Genomic DNA, 22784 nt, shown 5'->3' on the forward strand with positions numbered 1-22784 from the left:
GTAAAACGTGACAAAAATAGATATAAAAAATTTTATGCGTTTTTTTAGAATTGTATTGTGTACCCCCCGCCCCCGAAAAAAAATCCTTGTGTAAAACACCCACGAAAAAAAAAATCCTGGATGTGGCCCTGTTGGAAAGATTCTTCTATTGATAAAAGCGTTAGCCTTTAGAATGATGTCGTGTATAACCAGGCATTTAGAACAATATCCTTGAAGACATACTGTAAGGAATATTTACGATTTATACACTCATTAATTATTTATGTCGAATCGCTAATTACGATGCATTGAGTCATTACTTCACATTCTGTTACCCTACTAAGACCAGATTTCAACCGCTATTTAATTTCAATTTACCCATCCAGGAAAAACAAGGCCGTGTCTAAAAGCATCCTCGAGCGTCAACTTAACGCCCATTAACACTTCGCATGACTGGTGTGCCAATAATGCCTCATTGTTTGAGTTGAGGAAAGTTCAACTTTCAAGCGTGAATTTTATGAGTGGTCAACCAGAGATAAGAACTGAGACACATTTTTTAAACTAGAAAAGATGGAAGATTTGGAAATTAATTTTCCTACCTGTGTTATTAATCTGGCAAAAGGTGCAAACACATTGTGTTAGTAGGCAGTACTTGGGAATGAATTTCATTAGTAGCTGGGAACGTAAGCTTTTCAAGCTCGCTTCTTACTATTTCAGTTTTCTGTTTCTCTAGTACAAATTTGTCGTTAATATCAAAGAAAAATCCCAGATCACTCATAAATTTGAGATTTTTATATCAACATATGTGACTGTGGTGTTGCCGGGGAGAAAAAAAGCAAAACATCTGATTAATAATACCTGTTCTCTTTGAATCCGTTGAACAGTTTTCCAAGTGACTTTGGAATGAAGTTGCTTATGAGAAAGTGCCAGCACTCTGTAGCCTCGCGCAGTATAAGCTCGAAGTAGGTCATGAAACTTCTCGGGAACTGTTTCTTCCCGGCAGATCAAATGAATCTTCTCTGGAGACCCTTTACAAAAGAGGTCCATGTATCTCTTTCCTAATGTTCGGACGATTACGGAGGTTCTCTGCAAACTAGAGCTGAATGGAAATTGACGAATTATACCAACTTCATACTCAATCTGAAATTATAAGTAATGTAATAACAATTGTGAAAATCAGGCCAATTTCATTAGAGAAAACAGTGAAGAAATACACTTTTTATAGATTCAATTTCAACCCGCACAAGTTAGCTAAAACAGTTCAAGAGATATCGAGTTAAAAGACACTTTTAAAACGGAGAGAAATAGAGCCAGGGAGAGGAGAGAGAGAGAGAGAGAGAGAGAGAGAGAGAGAGAGAGAGAGAGAGAGAGAGAGAGAGAGAGAGAGAGAGGGAGGAGAGAGGAGAGAGAGAGAGAGAGAGACAGACAGACAGACAGACAGACAGACAGACAGACAGACAGAAAGGTGCTCGCGCTTTTTTCTTAAAATTTTAATATACTTCTTTATAAAAAAAGAAGCTTTCCAAGACAATAAATTCATGCTCCTAAAATTCCTAGGCATTGTGTTTTGACGTTTAAGAACCATAAAATCTCTTTCCTAAGAAAAAAAAAAAATCTTGGCATCCGCTTATTTTTTTTATTGATTTTTTTTTTTTTTGGGGGGGGGGGGACACTAAATAGCAGAAAAATAAATAAGCTTGAATAAAGTAGGTTTATTTGATAAGTCTTATTGCATCGATTAGTAATGCTACAAAATTTTTATTCTTAGATTATTTTGATGGGTAATTTATTGACTTCAGAGATATCAACTGAAAAAAATTGGAAAAAAAGTTAACAAATTCTACGTGTTAGCATAGACTCAGTAATGAAGGAATGGGAACCAATATATATATACATACATATATATATATATATATATATATATATATATATATATATATATATAGTATATATATATATATATATATATATATATATATATATATATATATATATATATATATACTATATATATATATATATATATATATATATATATATATATATATATATATATATATATATATATATATATATATATATATATATATATATATATATATATATATATATATATATATATATATGTGTGTATATATATATATATATGTGTGTATATATGTAGTATATATATATATATATATATATATATATATATATATATATATATATATATATATATATATATATATATATATATATATATATATATATATATATATATATATATATATATATTTATATATACTAAATAGCAGAAAAATAAATAAGCTTGAAAAAAGTAGGTTTATTTGATAAGTCTTATTGCATCGATTAGTAATGCTACAAAATTCTTATTCTTTGATTATTTGTGATGGGTAACTTATTGACTTCAGAGATATCAACTGAAAAAATTGGAAAATAGACTCAGTAATGAAGGAATGGGAACCATATATATATATATATATATATATATATATATATATATATATTCTTTTTTTACTGATCGCAGTTTTATTACAAGTTATACGATTTACTACCCTTTCCAAGGGACAAAACCAAATGAAAATAACTCATCCACCCTCTCGAAAGCCTGTGGGCCATGAGGTCTACACAGAATACAAATGTTATCTGACCAAAATTTCACAACATCAATCTTTATCAAAACGTTCAAAAGTGATAGACATTAGAAAGTGTTAGATAACAGTGAAAACTCTTAAATATATTTCATCAGTAAACCTCAATGAAATTAGAATCAAGCGTAGATATCTGATCATTACAATAAAAGGGCCCCAAGTGGTACCCCTCAGTCCAGTATTACCCCTCTAACTTAGTGTATATTATCCATGTTGCCAACTCCCAAGCATTTGGTTCCCAACCACTTTTCCAACCCATGGCCACTCAGGGATCATTTAAGGAATCGTCCTAAAAGATTAAATACTCACCATTAGAATTCGTCAAAGTACATATTTCTCACGTTATTAAAATAATGTGAAAAATATTATTCCTCAAATAATATTTGATTTCCATTAATATCGATACTTATGGGAAACTAGATTTACTAATTACAAATATGAATATAAAATTGAAATATGAGGATCCTAAAAACGAAAACAGCACGTGGCCAGGAAAAAGTTTCAAATGTAAAGTAAGGGTTACATTGAGGAGTTTCTAAAGTTTTGATTACGAATTAGAGGCTATTATTTTAATATAGAAGTTCTTATTTAAAAATGCAGAGTTCAACGTCATAAAAATAGTGTTTAATTTTCACCAGAATTGGTACTTAAGGACTTTCTTAGCCACTGCTATCAAATATGCGGGTTAATCATTTTGAAGCCAAATGCTAACTCCGACGGAATGTTTCCAATGATGTTTATACGGTACATTTTGACACCTCTTTTTTTACTTCATCTGTTGAGGTCAAAGAGGATCTAATCTCCAAAAATCTCAAAATAAGATATCTATTTACAGAGAGTGTCAGGTCTAATGGTTTATTGGAAAAGATTTAGGCGTGGTATCGCCGTGAAGTCTTACAATAAATATTTAGTATGAAGCATGACTGACCATGTCTGACTGACCGTATCTCTAACAGAAAGCTGTGCGAAAATGTTGTTGAATTCCGCTTTCTGGGGCTTCAATGAGAGAAAAGTTGAGATGGCTAGGACACATTCTGCGGATGGTGGATGAAAGATTGCAAAAGTTCGTCCTTGTCGGCCAACCATCTAGGGCCGAACAAAAGCAGGTCGTCCCGGAATGGAACGAAAATAGCGACGAAGACCCCACTGTCTTTCCATAACAAACAACAAAAGCACGAAGAACAATAGGAAAATTTTTTTTTAAGACAGCAGAGATAATTTGAATGAACATTTCGGTCCTATGTCCAAGGGCCATCCTCAGCAAGACAAAAATTTATAAAAGCAAAAAGTCTCACAACAACATGCGACCATTCAAACCAAAAATTAAAATCTCTCAAAGCAGTCACAGCATTCTTACTTCAGCGAAGTTCAACCAGGACTGATAAAAAAAAAGTGAGGTAAAACAAGGCGATTCATTGAGATGAAAGAAAAATAATTTAAAAACGCGTTCTTATTGCTAATCCAGCCTTTTTGGCAGCTAACCTCCAAAGGTCTTTTTGTGACCGGTTCTGTGTTAATGTCTATTGTTTTTTTTTAATATTTTTTAAGATCATTTTTAATTAAATTTTTGTAGAGAGCATTTAGTGTATATTCCTCGAAGTCCCATTTTAAGGAGATATTATTATTAGTCTTAAGTCTGATTTCAATTGCTTCTTGGACTACCTGTTTTATGCCTAGGTCATTACTAATAAGGACAGATTATCAAAAAGTATATTGTGGCTAGAATTTTCAAATACATGGCTGCCTAAAGCAGAATCAAATGAAACAGTAGAAATATTAGAATTTAGAGCTTTGACAATATCATTTTTACGCTGTTATATGCGTTTCTCTAAATTCTGGTGTGTTATACCAACATATTATTTACCACAATCGCATGGTATTTTATAGACCTCTCTTTGGCGAGTAACTGGGGTTTTATCGCTACCAGAATTTAGGATATTTATAATTTCAAATTTATTGGTAAATACTACATACAGATTATGTTGTGTGCAAACTTTTTTAAGATTTGTAGTGATTTTTGGTTTAATGAGGTTTGGTTTAGCAAATTAATGGTTTAGCGATGGGCGCGCCCCTCTCCGGGCTACTGGCGAATATTTATATGGAATATATTGAAAATTGGGCATTAGATTCGTATTTCTTGAAACATATCTTTTGGGGACGTTACATGGATGACCTAATTTCACTCTAGAATTATGGGGAAAATGAACTTAAGGGTTTTTTAGATCACCTTAATACATATGATTGAAATTTACAGTTTACTTTAGAAACCAAAATTGCAAATAAAATCCCATTCCTAGATGTGGTAATTATTCGTAGCTTTGATAAACTCAATTTTACTATTTATTGAAAACCAACACAAAATAATACATATTTGTATTTTAAATCAAACCACCCCCCAAAAGTTAAAATAGCTGTCGTAATTTCTCTAGTCGATCGTGCCCTAAGCATTTGTCCTGATTCCCACATCATAGCAGAACTAAACTTTATCAGGGGTATACTTTTTGGAAATGGGTATCCTATTTTATTTATCGATAGTTCAATTAATTGTAGACTGAAAAGACACTCCCGTAAAATTGATGATAGTTTACCTTGTGAGATTTCTGACAAGCCCTAAACATTTATTTACCTTCCCTACATCCCAAAATCACTACAAATCTTAAAAAAGTTCCTCCACAAAATAATCTCTGTGAAGTGTTTACTAATTATGTCAAAGCAACAAATTTCCTAAATTCTGGTAAAGACATCGCTTTAGCGACTCCTCAAAGAGGACTTTATCTAATACAGTGTAACTGTGTCAAATACAATGTAGGTAGAACTCACCAAAATTTAGAGAAACGCATTCAACAGCCTAAAAATGATATTGTCAAAGCTCTAAATTCTAATATTTCTACTGTTTCATTTTATTCTGATTTGGGAAGCCAGGTATCTGAAAATTCTAACCACAACGAACTTTGTAATAAGTTGCCCTCATTAGTCATGCCTAAGGCATACAACAGTTAGTCTAAGATGTAACTTATATCAGATTACATATTAATAACAATAACACCCCAAATAGGGACTTGGGGAATATACACTAAATGCTCTATACACAAATTTAATTAAAAATAATCTTACAAAATATTTTAAAAAACCAATAGACATTCACACAGAACTGGTCACAAAAATACCTTTGAGGCTAGCACCTAAAAAGGCAGAATTAGCAATAAAAACGTGGTTGGAAATTATTTATCTTTCATCTCATTGAATCGCCTTGTTTTACCTCACTTTTTTATCAGTCCTGGTTGAACTTCGCTATAGTAAGAATGCTGGGACTTCTATGAGAAATTTAAATTTTTGTTTTAAATGGTCGCATGTTGTTGTGAGTCTTTTTTCTTTTATATATTTTTGTCTTGCTGAGGACGGCTCTTGGACATAGCCGAAATATTCATTCAAATTATCTCCACTGTCTTAAACTGTATCTGTAACTGTATTATCTCCACTGTCTTGAAAAAGATTTCCCTACTGTTCTTCGTGTTTTTGTTGTTTGGAATGGGATGGGAGGATATTCAAGGGAATTAGGAACTTCTTGTGAGAGTGTAAAGAGGGAGGCATTGAATATATTTGGATGGAGGAGTAGAGTACACAGCTGTATTGACCCCAGGCGGCTTAGTGTTACAGTGAGTTATTAGTAGTAGCAGTAGTAGTAGTATGCCGCATAAAGTAGAAAAATTTATTACAAGATTTTCCTTAGACTGTAAAAAGATATAGAATATTAAACAAACTTTAGAAAAACACTGATCTCCAAATGAACTAAAAAGTAAATAGTTTGTTTTTCATGCTATTGGAAAAAATTAAATTTTTTAAAGACTAAAATAGAAAGCGTGGAGCGGTCAAAGCACACAAATTCACCCTAAAGCAGTTGCACATAGAACGACAAGTCCATACTTTCATTTTTAGTTTACATTACATTCAGTAATCTCACTAAGTTTAGATTAATAAAATAAATAATTTAATATATATATATATATATATATATACATATACACACATACACACATATACATACACACACACATACACATATATATATATATATATATATATATATATATATATATATATATATATATATATATATATATATATATATATACATATCACACATACACACATATATATATATATACATATACATATATATATATATATATATACATATATACACACACACACACACACACACACACACACACACACACACACACACACACACACACACACACACACACATATATATACATATATATATATATATATATATATATATATATATATATATATATATATATATATATATATATATATATATACATATATATATATATATACATATATATATATATATATATATATATATATATATATATATATATATATATATATATATATATATATATATATATATATATATATATATATATATATATATATATATATATATATATATATATATATATATATATATATATATATATATATACATATATATATATATATACATATTATATATGTATATGTATATGCAATTTAATATTTCATATGTTTTAAAGATATTTTCATTCAAAATACAAATCGTTGAATGAAACACAGTAAAACGCGATGGCTGCAAAATAAGAAAAAATAAGAAAAGAAGACTGAGTGACTATCAGATTAAGACCGATACACCCGAATGACTCAGAAAAAAGACCTTGATTGAAGAAAAAGACCTTGATTGAAGAACACTGCATGTTCTTTTTATTTAAGCAAGTTCTTTCGATAAAACTAAAAGAAAAAAGAAGAGTGAAACGTACAAAAACTTCAACGTCTGAAGGCACTAGCTTTTCAGGGCTTGACTCAGTGGCTCTCTTCGCACCAGATTCAGGGTAGCTTGACGAATGAAAAACAACATTTGGAAGATCGGCCAGGTCCGACTACGGGAAAGAAACTACTATAATTTAGAGATCTATATGATATACAGAGGGGCAAAACACAAACGTTTTACAATCGTTAACAATAACCAATACAAAAAATCTCTATGATTAAGTCATCTACTCAAGTGGTTCATAGACCAATGGATTAACGTACGCAGGGGGGAGGCCTCAGTGTCAGGCTCTCCGAAATAAAAATTTCCGGAAACTTCTTATTCAAATTGTAAAATAAATTTTTCTTTTATCCCCCCCCCCCCCCGAAAACAATTCTGCGTACGAACCTGTACAGGTCACAAAAAACATTTTTGTTTCACACATTTTCTCTCTAGCTCGACTACGAATAAAAAACCAGCGGGTTTCTGCCCAAGGAATTTTGGACACTTGCTAAGACAAAAAAATTATAATTTTGGGTCATTCAACGGAATCTGGTTATTTAGAGCGAAGATAAAAATTACATCTGTAATGGGCTTTAATGGACGAAGAACAGGGCTAAGCCAATTTGAAAAGTATTGTTAAATACCAAATTCAGAGGGCGTACTGAAAAAGAAATTTTATAATTCGAGAAGTGTGTCAGATGACAGAATCTTACTTACTTGTATTTGCAGCAGGAACAGGCTTTTCCACCTCACCTGGCATCTGAACAGAGCTTCTGAATGATAGTCTCCCACGAATGAGCAGCCTGGTGCCAGTTCTTCGGTAAACTTTAGCCAGCATTTGTCCCATCTGTGGCCAAGTTCACGAAAACCTTCAACTGGCTCCAGATCTTTGTCTAACTAGCGTCCACAAACTTTTAAACTATGCTCCAAGGGTTCTATGCCATGTTGGTAGGGGTTCAGTGAGCAGTATTTGTTTAATAAGGTGATTTTCAGGGCGACGTAGTGCGTGTCCAAGCCAGCGGAGCCGTTGGAGCTAGATGATGCCTGAGATTCTGTCGATGTTGAAACAACGCTGGTGGATTTCGTCATTAGAGATGTGGTCTGAGAATCAGATTCGCAAAATTTAACGCAAGCAACAGTGGTCGAAGACTTATAGAGCACGCCCCTGAGCTGCTTTGATGGGCTAGAATTCAACACCATAGAGAAGAACTGCTCTTATTGTTGAGTTATAATGCCTATCTTTGTTCTTAAGCTAATCTCTCGACGAGTCCGAAGATGCCTGCGGAGATGAGCAACGACTGTTTGAGCTCTAGATAATCTGTTGAAATCTTGATCGCTTCCTCCTCTCAAATCCATCTCAGATCCCAGATAGACAAAGCTGTGAACCTTTTCGTGTGAGAGGCCATAAAGGGTGAGTTGATAATCTCTTGTAACGTTCAGGTCAAGAACTTTTGTTTTCTATGAGTTTATTCGAAGGCCAAGGTAGGCTGAAAAATATGCCACTTTGTCAAGCATTTGCTGGGCTCATTCTGTGTTCGAGGCGAGAAGATTACATCGTCTGGTCCGTCAAGGACCGTCAAGTGTCTGTCATGTAGTCAAGGTCCGTCAAGGTGACGCTACCAACGAGTACTCCTTCAAATCTCCATTCACATTCATTCTCCATTCATCTTCGGACACCCCATTCCACATCAAACAATGAAGATTCCTCGAAATAGACTCTGACTCGGGATGCACAACCTTGGTAATAAGCTTCCAGGATGTCAACGAACTCCTGCAGCATGCCATCTTCAAGGAGAATCTTCCACAAAGTTTTCCGGTCAACTGGGTCGAAGACAGCACCATAATCTTAGAATATGTTGATGAGTAGAAGATTGTACCTTTCACATTGTTGCATGATCAAACAAGGGCGAAAATCTGACCCGATCATCCTCTAGAAGAATCTCCGTGGTAGAATGATGGCAAATAATTTGGCTGCAATGTTGATGAGAGATATGTCTCTATAATTGGCACACTCTACCTTATCGCCTTTTTTGTACATGGAAAGGATGACTGAAATTTTCCAATCTTTCGGGATTTCATGGATTTCCATATTTTAATGAATAGTGGTAGCAGCTGGCTTGAAATCAAGTGCGGGGAAGCTTTACAAAACTCAGATGAAATGCTGTCGTCACCAGGAGACTTATGTCGCTTGAGGTTCCGGATGGCTTCGATGATTTCGTCAAGGTCTGGCGGAGATATGTTTATGTTGTAAGGCACTTTCGCGACCGAGGGTCGCGGGCACCTCACTGCCAGGACACAAAACACCTGTTCAGACACCTTTGGTCCTGACCAAACCATATCCGGATGGTTAGTTATGTATGACAGAATCATATCTAACTAAACATGTTAATTGAATATCGGGAAATGTGAATAACTTGACTGCAAGAATTGGCGAGTATTTTTTTTTAGGGGTTTCTAATTTCAATAAGCGCGAAAAGTATTAAGAGGGCCTTTGGGGAGAGGGTGGAAATTCTTCCTAAAACCTTTGCAAGACTGTACTGCAATTTCTTGGCAATCGAATTAACAGTGTTGCAATGCAAAGAGGAAAACAGACACTCATACACATACGAACCTATATGTATATATATATATATGTATATATATATATATATATATATATATATATATATATATATATATATTATATATATATATATATATATATATATATATATATATATATATATATATATATATATATATATATATATATATATTCTGCATTACTAGTATATTTAATTTGTGTTTTTTTTTCTTTTCCTTTATGCTCAGTCTTAACTTGATTTGTTTTGACGGGTAACCCAATAAACAAATAATGATGACCACAATTAAACTTATAACTAATAAATAAAACTAAATAAGCATAAGAGGCACTAATATCCATTAATTATACAAATTCATATCTGTATACATACATTGCTACATTTCCTCATGTCAATGAGAGGGGTAAAAAAGTAGTCTTAAAAAATGCCAATAGGGCTAGAAAACACATACCTCAGTTTCAGATTCCGAGTCCATTACTTTTGATCTTTCTGGTAAAAATTTTGGTGGCCGCACGATTGGTGGAGTAAACATATCAAATCGACCTTCTTCCAGGCCAGGCTCTTCAAATTCCTAAGAAAAATTCAGACCTAAGAATCTTCTAATCTATGCTGAGTCCCAACAAAGCTTCAAATTCAACTCGTGTTAAAGATCCAAAGTCTGTTACCCATACTCTTAGATCACAATGACATCGAACGTATCTCTTTTATTTTGGCTAACTTAATATCATGAATAGTAATAACAATATACATTATTGAAAAATAATTAAACATATACGGTACCTAACATAAATACTTTTTTCAACATACAACAAATGAAATTTATGTTAAAGTAGGGGTGCTTTTCGCTTTCTTGAAAAGGTAAAAGAGTTATGTGAATGACATACTTTAAAAATGTCTCTGAGGCTCTAATTACGCCCAGAAAGGTGTTTTCAAGAATAGGTAATGCCAAATTCTTGAAAATTCAAAAAAAAGAAGAAAAATAAAAACACGTTTAAAAACAATGCTTTTGCCTTCAAAATAAAATAATTTTTTTTTTTGCAGCAGCAGCAGCAGCCCAAAAAAGATCATTTTTATTTTTCGGGGGCAAAAATGAAAGTAATGGGGTTATGGCATATGAACTCTTCCAAACTAATTGTAAAAAAGTATAATTTATAGCTTTCATTAATAGTTTTAAAAATGATACATTTTTTCCTGTAGCAGTAAATAAACTTATTTTATACTTTCTCATGCATTTGGAGATAAACTTACTTACACTTAGACATAGGTCTTCCCCCACCTAGAGGCGCATAAGACAGCAACGGTAGACCTCTAATTTAGCCACTCTTGTGCCAGGAACCACAGCTCATTCAGTGTAGTTCGTTGAACTGTTGCATTTTTCTCAAGGGATCAACCTAGTACATTGGGCTCTCTTTCCCTCCTTCAAACACCGGTGTTGAGTCCAATACCATACGTCATGTGGGAGGCGTCCTTCATTCGTGCAGATTACTTGCCCCGAGAGACTCCATATCTTCCTTCTGATCTCGTTGGTCACAAGTGATTCTTCAGTATCTGCCCTTATCTGGACATTCATCACTCAGTCGTTATAGTGGATCGCAATGACTCTAAGCAATCGTTTTCGAGACTGGGTAAAAGTTTCTCAGCGTCCTTTGAAAGACTTCATGACTGTCATCTGTACACAAGTACAGAGAGTACAATGCTCGTAAATAGTCTTAGACCAGAAAATGTATTGTTCATTCAGAAAATGTAGGCCTATAGTTTTAGGACATATGTGGTAAATTTGTAATATGTTTTTTAAAAGTTCTTGAGCCAGGGGTAAACTCTTGTGATAGAAAAGAAAAATGAAAAGGGGGAAAGGTTTATATTCTTAAAAACTTCTGAATACATACTGACAATACTGTGCAATTATTGGTACAATTCTTGCAATGAAAAAATATACTTCCACTGAGTCACATTCACATAAATTCACGAAAAAATTATTTTTCAAAATCTATGAGGTAAGGGAGAGGGGTTATTTTGTTGTTTTATTAATTTTTTAATGAAAGCACCAAAATACTATTTTTAATATAAATGCTATTTATCAAATCTAGCGGGCGGGGCCGAAAAAAAAACTTGTAAGAGAGTGCCCCATCCCTCCCCTCCAATTGAAACCACTGGTCAAATTTCTCACTCCTGTAATTTTTACTCCATATCCATTTTTGTCACTCAAGTCACAGAGAAGTTTGCATTCAAGACACTCATAAATGTTGCTCTGCGGACAAACGTTGTTTGTTTTTAATTTATGGAAGGGCTCAAACATAACTAAGACACAAGTATATTATATACCTACTTAAAGGGGGGGAAGGTATATTCCCTCCGTATTCTGACATTATGGGAGGGTTTATTAGACCCCTTCCTTCCCCATTAATACACCCCGTATCCTATTTGCCTAAGGAATTACTAGAAAAATAGTGCTTAGGGATAAAACATCTCAATGAACTGTTCGCACGTGCCGTCCTGTTTTGAAATTGAACCCTACCTCAAAGCGTTTTACCAACAGATGATATGATTTAATTCCCAAACTGAATAACAATTAATTCGAACGACTATAATCTTGATGGGTAATGTTACCAATTGGGTAATATTGCCAATATTGTCAATAAACTGGTATAAGCCAAACTGGTAACATATATTAAAGCCGAAAAATATCATAGCAGCAGCAATAGCTGCAACTTGGTAAAGAGCAAAAAACGGCTCATAGTAGAGCCGAAAGTTTAAAAGCTGGTTTTGAAAAAAAAAAAATGTCTACTGAAAAAGCATCGTCATTTGACGCTCATTCAGGAGTGGTAATTACTATTTCAGACATCTTAATACTGAAAATTTATAGCGAAAACCAATTTACAGTAATTTCAAAAAAGCGCCCGAGACCCCTCGAAAATGCCGGCAGATGCAAATGAAAAGTGCACCATCAGAATGACCATGGTCGAAAATTCTTAACGCAACTTTTCCGCCTCAATGTCACCATAATGTGTCATATGGCGCAAAAATGGCACTTAGCGGAGCCTTTTCTCGAGTGGAAAGGCTGGGAAGCACGCCCTTAATATCTACATGGTCGAAAACCCCCCAACCGGCTGTTTGCAATTCCCCCTCTTGAATACTCCCCTACCAGCCTCCTTAGTAGATAAAAACTAAAAATCGTGTGTTGAAAAAAAAGCAGTCTAGTAAAAAAAAATCGTTTCTATTTGGTTCAGGAATACCAACTGTTGTGCATGTTTATCTTAACAGCAAAGGTTAATGACAAAAATATTTTTCTGAAATTTCAAAAAGAAGCTTAAAACGCTGATATGTCTTGATTTGGCTTTGTTTACTTCACCAACATGGCCCTGCAATATTGCTGAGAGATCTTTAAGAGCTCATTTGAAAGCTAATATTTACATCTACATCATTAGTATGAATTCGTCCTGACAACCTCATCATACAATGCCATATGGCACCCAAAATGGGGCTTTTTGTGTTATTTCTGGAATGGAAAGGCTTGGAACCGTAAACAATGTACCATTGAAATCTCAAAAGTCAATTGAAATTCTCCCCACGCAGTTCGCATGTAAAATGGAAATTATGACACAAGTTTAAAAAAAACGCTTAGTGAAAAAAAACACCTAGTGGAAAAAGAAATCATTTAACTTTAATTCAGGAGTATTAACTGCATTTATTTTTCTTTATTTATTTATTTCCCTTAAAGCTTTGGAGTATCAAAAAAATATAAACAAAATCACAAAAAAATTAAATAAATAGAGCAAAGCAACGATTTACAAAGAGGCTTAGACACAAAACTGAATAAAATATTTAATGGAAAAAAAATGCTTCAAGCGTTATATACATTCTAGAAAAAGAGGGAATAGCTAAGGACAGAGAGAATGCCTTCAGACTCACGATAAAAGTTATCTGTTTTAATATTATATGAGTCTAACATCTCTTTACTTTTAAATCTTGAAACTAATTCAGTGTTACTAAAGAAAATTGGAAAACCAAGTAAAAATGTGCAATGTCTAAAATAGCAAACATGAGTTGATGAAAAATCGCAAATTTTGAAATGTCGAAAAACAAGGGAAGGGCAGAGAATATCCAGGAGGACTGACCTTTCAAAAAGGAGCCTAAAATTTGATGACAATAAATACCACGTAGCCATATTATTGATCCAAATGCCTTTCTAGTTTTTTCTTGAATATTTGAATTTAGCATTAAAATTAGATATCAAAATTAGCATAAAAATAGAATATTTAAAGTTAACCCCAGATTCACAACAGCATTAGAAACGAGAAATGGAATACTTCTATCGCAAATTAATCTGGCTCATTGACTAGAAAATATTGAAAATTTTTAATACTCATAGAAAGGTTTCTATTTTTAAGTATATTAGAAAAGGAATAAAAAATTCTTACTTAGACTAGCTTTAAAATGACTCAATAAACATCATCAGCATGAGCAAAAGACACCCCCATCCCCAGGAGATAGGGGTTGTAGAAAATCAATCTTTACAGTAAAGTTAATTATAAAAGAAATTATCGGAAACTATGGCACGCCAAAGCTAAACTTGATGAGACCTCCTTGGATTTTGGTTTAAATTCCAGACACGTTTTTCTCAAGTTTTTGTGTTTTGATATGAGAGGAAATAAAAATGGAAGATATAGGCAAAAAAAAAAGACTCAGAGATTTAGAATTTTTCTATTCAATGAAGAAGCTTTTAAAGGATTATTGTGACGGTGGCAACTGTTATATTTGGAAAGAGCGTTGAATGGCGGGCCGAATGGTACCTCGGGGTTGCAAAATATATATAAAAGCTAACTCAAATAAACTGTCTCATGATATTTCCCAATATTTTTAAAATTCTGAAAAACTAGCACTTTACTGAAAACTTGGATAGCGTAATTTTTTTTTTATTTGAACTTTTATACTAAAAGTACGACCCGGAAACCGATATCTGGCTCGGAAAAGACTACTAAGAGCCAGAAAATTAGTCTTTTGTTTTCTGCAGCCCAGAAAAGGATATATATTCTCCTAAGAGGTTTTAGGGCGAGCTTTTTGCTTTTAATAAAGCGCTTGTTTGAGCTAGTTTTGTAGATATAAATTGCATAAAAGTTGCGTAAATGTTGCGTCTACACTGATGCTGACATCTTACTCGCAAATTAAGCAGATGCCGTCTTTAATATCAGCGGGTCTGTATCACATACTGAAGATAGTTATTGTATTTTGAGCGCAGAATACGAGATATTTATTTAGCCTTAGACCAATTGAAAACAATTCTGTAGAATTTAACCGTAAAGCTAAAGACCTAGGTTTGGTAACTACTTGTTTTGGTAATACAGGGGTTACTTCTTCTTAACAGCTTACATATCTTGGCCTACAGATTGCGTCCGATATTAATCTACGCATAAATTACTGATCTCGCATTTCTCTGAGAAAGTTTGTAAAGGGTGCGGTATGCTGGTTTGTTATAAACGTCTGCACAATTGTCTTGTACTAGCAAAGCTTTATTAAGCTTTAGTAGTTCCACATGTTCTGGCGGTTTCTTCTTTCTGGACTATTCTGATTAAAAAATATAAACGTACAATCCGTTCAACGTTCTTCAGGTACGGAAAATACTTTTTGAATTTCATTCCAAAGATGAAGAACCCGCGAGTCTCAGAAAAATATAAAATAGCAGACCCCTTTGTGTTGGTAAGCGATAGAATTAGCCGATTAAAATGGACATTAGTACCACACTTTGTATCGCGCAGTACTGCGCTAGTGGCGTACTAAGTGTGTTGTTCAGTGTTGTTAGAAGTATCTCTTTTCTTTTGTTTCTAGTGTTTTATGTGTGCTTTTCTATCTTTCTTTCCTTTTATTTTCATACTCCATCTTTCAAATTTGCTTACTTGGTGATGGCCAATAGCAAATTTTCATTCTTAAGCCCCAAAGCCACATTTGTTGTTCCTTTTAAGCTTCAGCTTAACTCTTTGCTTCCATCACAACCTTTTTTTAAGAAATTACTTTTTAAATTATAGAAGACATTGTGGAAAACAGTTTAGATAAAAATTTGACTATAAAAGCGAGTCCCAACTAAAATATTCACAATATTAAGCTAAGTGACACTTTTCAATCGATTAATAAGCCACAAAAATTGTTCTGCTTTAGCTGCTTACGGATCGTTTTAAATTGATTAATACTTTAGAGTCAAATCAAGACTCAATTTTTGGACTTGTAATCCTCACAAGGGGTCTTGGTTGTAGCCTTGCATATACTTGAATAAATTACTTAGTCAAGGAGATTAAACTAAAATTAACGACCAGGAAGGCGAAAAACCTTCTCTTCTGTCAATCACAAAGTTTTCTAACATAAATTCAGATAACTCGCTTTCCTTTTTCAAAACTCTTAAAAATGGGAGGGCAAACCCAACCTTAAAAATATACTACACAGAGACTAGTTTTTATACTTCAAAAATAATGATTTTCAACTTGACAATAAAAAGCGCCACACCCAACAAGTTTTGAAGGCAAAGAATTAGAGGAGTTGCTTTAACAATACCCATTTCAGAGGCAAGTAATTTTGATTATAATTTTTTAGTAGAATTTTAATAACATATGTTTTTTTTTTTTTTTTTTTGCTTGATAGATCCGTAGACTCAAAATGTGTCGACATTTTTTTTTAGCAACAAATTCATATAAATGCAAGTAAAAACAACATATGATCAAAATACACCCAAAGCGAGGTGAGAACGCATTGAAAAAATAAGACTCTAGAAGAATAAACAAAACGGAGGCTAAAATTTGATTTGATCTTGGTTCCCATTCATTCTGTAAATTTAAAAGAAAATGATAATTTTTAAAAATATAACAATTACTAACCGCTAAGCATAGATGATTAGCATAATATTAGCTAATTAATTGAAGGGTTTACACGAGATTGGCAATTGTAAACGTTTTTTTTTACCTTAAAAATGGGGTCCCATAGCCTGTTAATTGCAATAAAAAAAAATAATAAATAAAAAAAAAAATCAGAGAGCCCTACCTTAACCGAAAAACAATGTTTGCTTTCCAGCCATATAAATCTATGCAGGTAAAAAATAGGTAAAGAATACGGAATTGGACTTCACAGTCCCTACCAGCGGTGCTGATCTCTATTTCATGGTCCTTCAGCTAGGAACTTGAATGGGGCGTTGGGGGTCAGCCATCCTGTGCTTTCGTGCCCCTGCCCTGTTTACCTTCCCCAGATTTCTCCAGGTAACCATTTACAGTTGGTTCGACTCTGGCTGAGCTTACAGAGTCGCACCACTAACCCCCGTTCCAAACCAAACAACTGACCCCCGTTCCAAAAACAGGCAGGGGCAATCGACTAAACATTTTTTCCTTTTAGAAGCATCATTACGTACAGATTTAACTCTTCGGGTTTCTTGAGGCACTGTAGTTATGTGGTTATATAATAATCTTTGATCCGAATTAAAATAGCTATTACGACACAGGGTATGTACCTATGCACCAGTTGGGGCATGGATAGGAAACTGACAAGGAAACACTTGAAACACTTACTGAAACACCTAAGAAACACTTTACAAGGACAATAGAACTTCAAATTTCCGTAAAGTACTTAGGACATCAAAATCAAACCTTTTTCTTTGACCTCTTTCTTTCTGTACAGTGATAAATTCGTATGAATGCAAGTAAAAACCGCATATAATCAAACTATACTCAAGGCAAGGGGAGTGTGCGTTAAAAAAAAAATAAAGCTCTGGAAGAATAAACAAAACAGGAAATATTTTACCCATCCAGTTGACTGGAACATTTTCAAATCCAAGGGATCACCCATCAGCTGCCCATCAATTCTTGTCAAACTATGACACGAAGCCAGTGCCACTAAGAGTGGATCTTCCATTTTTAGCCGCTTTGGATGTTTGAGTATGCGCGTAAAGCTACCATTTCTAGATGGAATGATTCCTCTCATCTCCATGCTACCTTCTGTTAAGGTCCCTGTCTTCGAATAAAATCATAAAGTAATTATAAATCATAAAAAGTATACAAGATAATTACTCGGTATGTTATAAGGCAGAGTAAGTGTAGCAAAAATTTTAAATTAGTAGCAGGAAGTGTTGAATTCACTCGTTTCGGGAGTTTGTCAAACCTGTCCTTAAGCCCAAAATATATTAAAATATCGAAACACTATAGCAAACAGTCAAAAGGACGATTAGGAAATAGATCAATTACAGTTAGAATAAAAGAAAATGATTTATTCCAAACTAGAAAGAACTAAATAAAATCAGAAAGAATGAAGAATGAAAGAGAGAATAGCTTATTCCAAAGAATAATGAAAAATATCAAAAGTGGTGCATTTATTACTAGGCGCCGTTTAGTTATTTGTAACTAAAAATACAGAATTTTGTAATGTCACTTAAATAAAAAGAATTCTGTTTACTTAGGTGCCCCAAGTCTCAACCTTTCCAAACATAGAAAATATCATAGGCAGCGCAATGGAGCTGCCTAAGTAAAGAACGATGTTTGCACAATGTATTTTTTTTCTCCATACCCGGGCACTTCGTATCGAAGGAATTGCCGTAGAAACTTCCAAAAGGGCTCATTCGATTGGAAATTGGAGTGGCTAGTGCCCTTTTTAATAGTCGAAAGTGATTGGAGGGCAACTAACCCCCCCCCCCACGCCCATAAGTCCCCCAAACACATCCAATCAAAATTTTGAGATAGTCGTTTTGTTCATCATAATTGGTTTCCACATATAAATTAAGTTTTTCTCGATCAATATCCCCCACAACCCTTGGGGTAAGGGCTGTAAATTTTGCGCTGAGGGTATCTAAGGTTTTTATAGAAGGCATTGTTGTAGAAACTTCAAAAAGGGCTCATTCGATTGGAAATTGAAATGGCTATTGCTCCCCCCACAGTCCTCAGGGCAAGGGTTGTAGGTTTTACACTGGGAGCATAGAAATTTTTTATTGAAAGCGTTGTAGTAGAAACTTCAAAAGGGCTCATTCAATTGGAAATTGAAAGGGCTAATGTCTTTTTTAATAGTTGAAAATGAATGGATAGCGACTAACACCTCTCTCACGTCCACCATTTTCCCAAACACATCAAATAAAAATTTTGGGATGTCCATTTTGTTCAACGTACTTAAAAATTTTGGAAATTAGGTCCTTTAGGATGATAACCCCCTCAGAACCCTCAGTGCAAGGGTTGTAATTTATGCCCTGGGGGCATATAAGGTTTATATAGAAAGTTGTTGTATAAATCATAGGCAGCCTGGGCACTTCGTATCGAAGGTGTTGTCGTAGAAACATCGAAAAGGGCTCATTCAATTGGAAATTGGAGTGGCTTGTGCCCTTTTTAATAGTCGAAAGTAATTGGAAGGCGACTAACACCCCTTCCGCGCCCACCATTTCCCGAAACACATCTAATCAAAATTTTGAGATAGCCCTTTTGCTCAGCGTAGTTGATTTCCAGATAGAAATTATGTTTTTGAGGAGGACAGTCCCCCAAAGCCCTTAGGGCAAGGGTTATAAGTTATGCCCTGGGGGCATATAAGGTTTTTTTTATAGAAGGCGTTGTCGTAGAAACTTCAAAAAAGGCTCATTCAATTGGAAATTCAAAGGGCTAGTGCCCTTTTTAATAGTCGAAAATGATTAGAGGGCAACTAACCCGCCTCTCACGCCCACCTTTTCCCCCAAACACATCCAATCAACATTTTGAGATAGCCATTTTGTTCAGCGTAGTTGATTTCCAGATAGAAAATATGTTTTTGAGGGGGACACTCCCCCAAAACCCTCGGGGCAAGGGTTGTAAGTTATGCCCTGGGGGCATATAAGGTTTTTATAGAACGCGTTGTCGTAGAAACTTCAAAAAGGGCTCATTCGATTGGAAATTGAAATGGCTATTGCTCCCCCCACAGCCCTCAGGGCAAGGGTTGTAAGTTATGCCCCGGGGTCATAGAACGTTTTTATTGAAAGCGTTGTCGTAGAAACTTCAAAAGGGCTCATTCAATTGGAAATTGAAAGGGCTAGTGCCTTTTTTAATAGTTGAAAGTGATTGGATAGCGACTAACACCTCTCTCACGTCCACCATTTTCCCAAACACATCCAATAAAAATTTTGAGATGTCCATTTTGTTCAACGTAGTTGAAAGTTTTGGAAATTAGGTCTTTTAGGATGATAACCCCCTCAGAGCCCTCAGGGCAAGGGTTGTAAGTTATGCCCTGGGGGCATATGTGGTTTATATGGAAAGTTGTTGTATAAATCATAGGCAGCCAGGGCACTTCGTATTGAAGGAGTTGTCGTAGAAACTTCAAAAAGGGCCCATTCGCTTGGAAATTGGATTGGCTAGTGCCCTTTTCAATAGTCGAAAGTGATTTGAGGGCACCTAGCCCCCCCCCCCCCGCCCATCATTCCCCCAAATACATCCAATCAAAATTTTGAGATAGTCATTTTGTTCAGCATAGTTGATTTCCAGAGAGAAAATATGTTTTTAAGGAGGACACTCCCTCACAAACCTCACTACAAGAGTTATTGGTTATGTCTGGAGAGCACATAACAACAATGTTGGCACAATGTATTATTCATTATTTTTTTCCTTTAGACCAGGGCACTTCGTATCGAAGAAGTTGTCGCAGAAACGGCTCATTCAATTGGAAGTTCGAGTGGCTTGTGCTCTTTTTAATAGTCGAAAGTAATTGGAAGGCGACTAACACCCCTTCCACGCCCACCATCTCCCGAAACACATCCAATTAAAATTTTGAGATAGCCATTTCGTTCAGCGTAGTTTATTTCCAAATAAAAATTATGTTTTTGAGGAGGACAGTCCCCCACAGGCCTTAGGGCAAGGGTTATAAGTTATGCCCTGGGGGCATAAAAGGTTTTTTTATAGAAGGCATTGTCGTAGAAACTTCATAAAAGACTCATTCGATTGGAAATTCAAAGGGCTAGTGCCCTTTTTAATAGTCGAAAATGATTAGAGGGCAACTAACCCGCCTCTCACGCCCACCTTTTCCCCGAAACACATCCAATCAACATTTTGAGATAGCCATTTTATTCAGCGTAGTTGAATTCCAGATAGAAAATATGTTTTTGAGGAGGACACTCCCCCAAAACCCTCGGGGAAAAGGTTGTAAGTTATGCCCTGGAGGCATACAAGGTTTTTATAGAACGCGTTGTCGTAGAAACTTCAAAAAGGCTCATTCGATTGGAAATTGAAATGGCTATTGCTCCCTCTAGCGCACTTAGGGCGGGTATTTTAATCAATGCCCTGGGGGCATATAAAGTCTATACTAAAAGCGTATTTGTAAAAACCTCAAAAGGGATGATTAGATCGGAAACCCAAAGGGCTAGTGCCTTTTTTAAGAGTTGAAAGTGATTAGATAGCGACTAACACCCCTCTCACGCCCACCATTTTCCCAAACACATCCAATAAAAAATTTGAGATATCCATTTTGTTGAACGTAGTCAAAAATTTTGGAAATTAGGTATTTTAGGATGATGACCCCCTCAGTGCAAGGGTTGTAAGTTATGCCCTGGGGGCATAAAAGGTTTATATAGAAAGTTGTTGTATAAATCATAGGCAGCCAGGGCACTTCGTATCGAAGGTGTTGTCGTAGAAACTTCGAAAAGGGCTCATTCGATTGGAAATTGGAGTGGTCAAAATCCGTTGATTTTGAATTGAAGTTATCAAGTATTTTTCAATAGGTTGCATAGGTTGCATCATGACTGGGCTGGGTAATTGTAGACAGAGAAAAGCCAAGACAGATAGTCCAAGTAATTGAGAGGCAAATGTTTAAATGGCTGGGGCACGGGTAAATGGCAGAAGTATGAATGACTCTCTTATTTGACACATACATGTCAGGTTAGTTTTTGGATAGGCATGCCTGCCTAGAGTCTTAGGCACGCTGATCAAGTATTTAAAAAAGAGGCAAACAAGGCACACCCGCCTATGGTCTTAAGAAGGTTGACCAAGAACTTAAAATTGGCATAGGACCATAAATTTGCTTGAAATAACAGGCAAAACAATCGTTTAAAGCCATCTTTATCTTTCAAATAGTACCTATTCGTTGCCTAAGCTTAGCCCCACATTCAGAAAAAAATTTGAATTTTTCACACATTTTTTTAATTTTTGGGTCACTTGCCCGAGACTCTGGGCGGGTGAGGAGGACAGTCCCCCAAAGCCCTTAGGGCAAGGGTTATAAGTTATGCCCTGGGGGCATATAAGGTTTTTTATAGAAGGCATTGTCATAGAAACTTCAAAAAGGACTCATTCGATTGGAAATTCAAAGGGCTAGTAGTAGAGAGGGGGGCGCTACTCCCACGAGGACAATACCCCTTCGAATCCCGATCCGGACACTTGTTTTTAAAACTCCCACGAGGACCACGTGGTTTATTAATATGGGCATAGAGTCTCTAGGGGAAATGGATTTCTGAGAAATTGATTGCGTAATCAAAGTGTGTCAATGACCTAAATTTCCAAAGGTGTTGATGTTGTTGTTGTTGTAAGTGCACGCTCTCAGCGAATGTCAAGGTCAGTGTTGTTGTTGTTGTAAGTGCAAGCTCTCAGCGAATGTTATGAGTTTCCAGAAATAGAAAACAGCATTTGTTGTTGTTTTGGACATGTACATGCTCGAGGTAAATGTTATGATGTCAGGAAACAGCATTTGTTGTTGTTGTTGTTGTTGCTCGAGGCAAATGTTATGAGTTTCCAGGAAACAGTTAGATCACGTGTTTCCTTCTCAGCCAATCAGCGAGTCGGATACATA

The 22784-nt window shown here is 35.0% G+C and overlaps 1 protein-coding gene across 2 annotated transcripts in view; it reads right to left on the reverse strand.

Annotated features, from left to right (window-relative positions):
- LOC148954224 (polyamine-transporting ATPase 13A3-like) overlaps window positions 1-22784 on the reverse strand; it is a 158012-nt gene that overhangs the window by 68310 nt on the left and 66918 nt on the right. The window contains exons 9-12 of one of the 2 annotated variants that reach the window (XM_089086074.1): window positions 17811-18020; window positions 10489-10608; window positions 7463-7582; window positions 838-1119 (exon numbers count right to left, since the gene is read on the reverse strand). In XM_089086074.1, coding sequence (XP_088942200.1) covers window positions 838-1119; window positions 7463-7582; window positions 10489-10608; window positions 17811-18020 — 732 coding nt within the window. The remainder of the gene's footprint in view (window positions 1-837; window positions 1120-7462; window positions 7583-10488; window positions 10609-17810; window positions 18021-22784) is intronic. The other variant, XM_089086075.1, reaches the window with a different exon arrangement.

The sequence above is a fragment of the Artemia sp. Qi Xiang Cuo genome, chromosome 3 (genome assembly GCF_049724085.1).
Source record: "Artemia sp. Qi Xiang Cuo chromosome 3, ASM4972408v1, whole genome shotgun sequence".
In the NCBI taxonomy this organism is placed as follows: Eukaryota; Metazoa; Arthropoda; class Branchiopoda; order Anostraca; family Artemiidae; genus Artemia; species Artemia sp. Qi Xiang Cuo.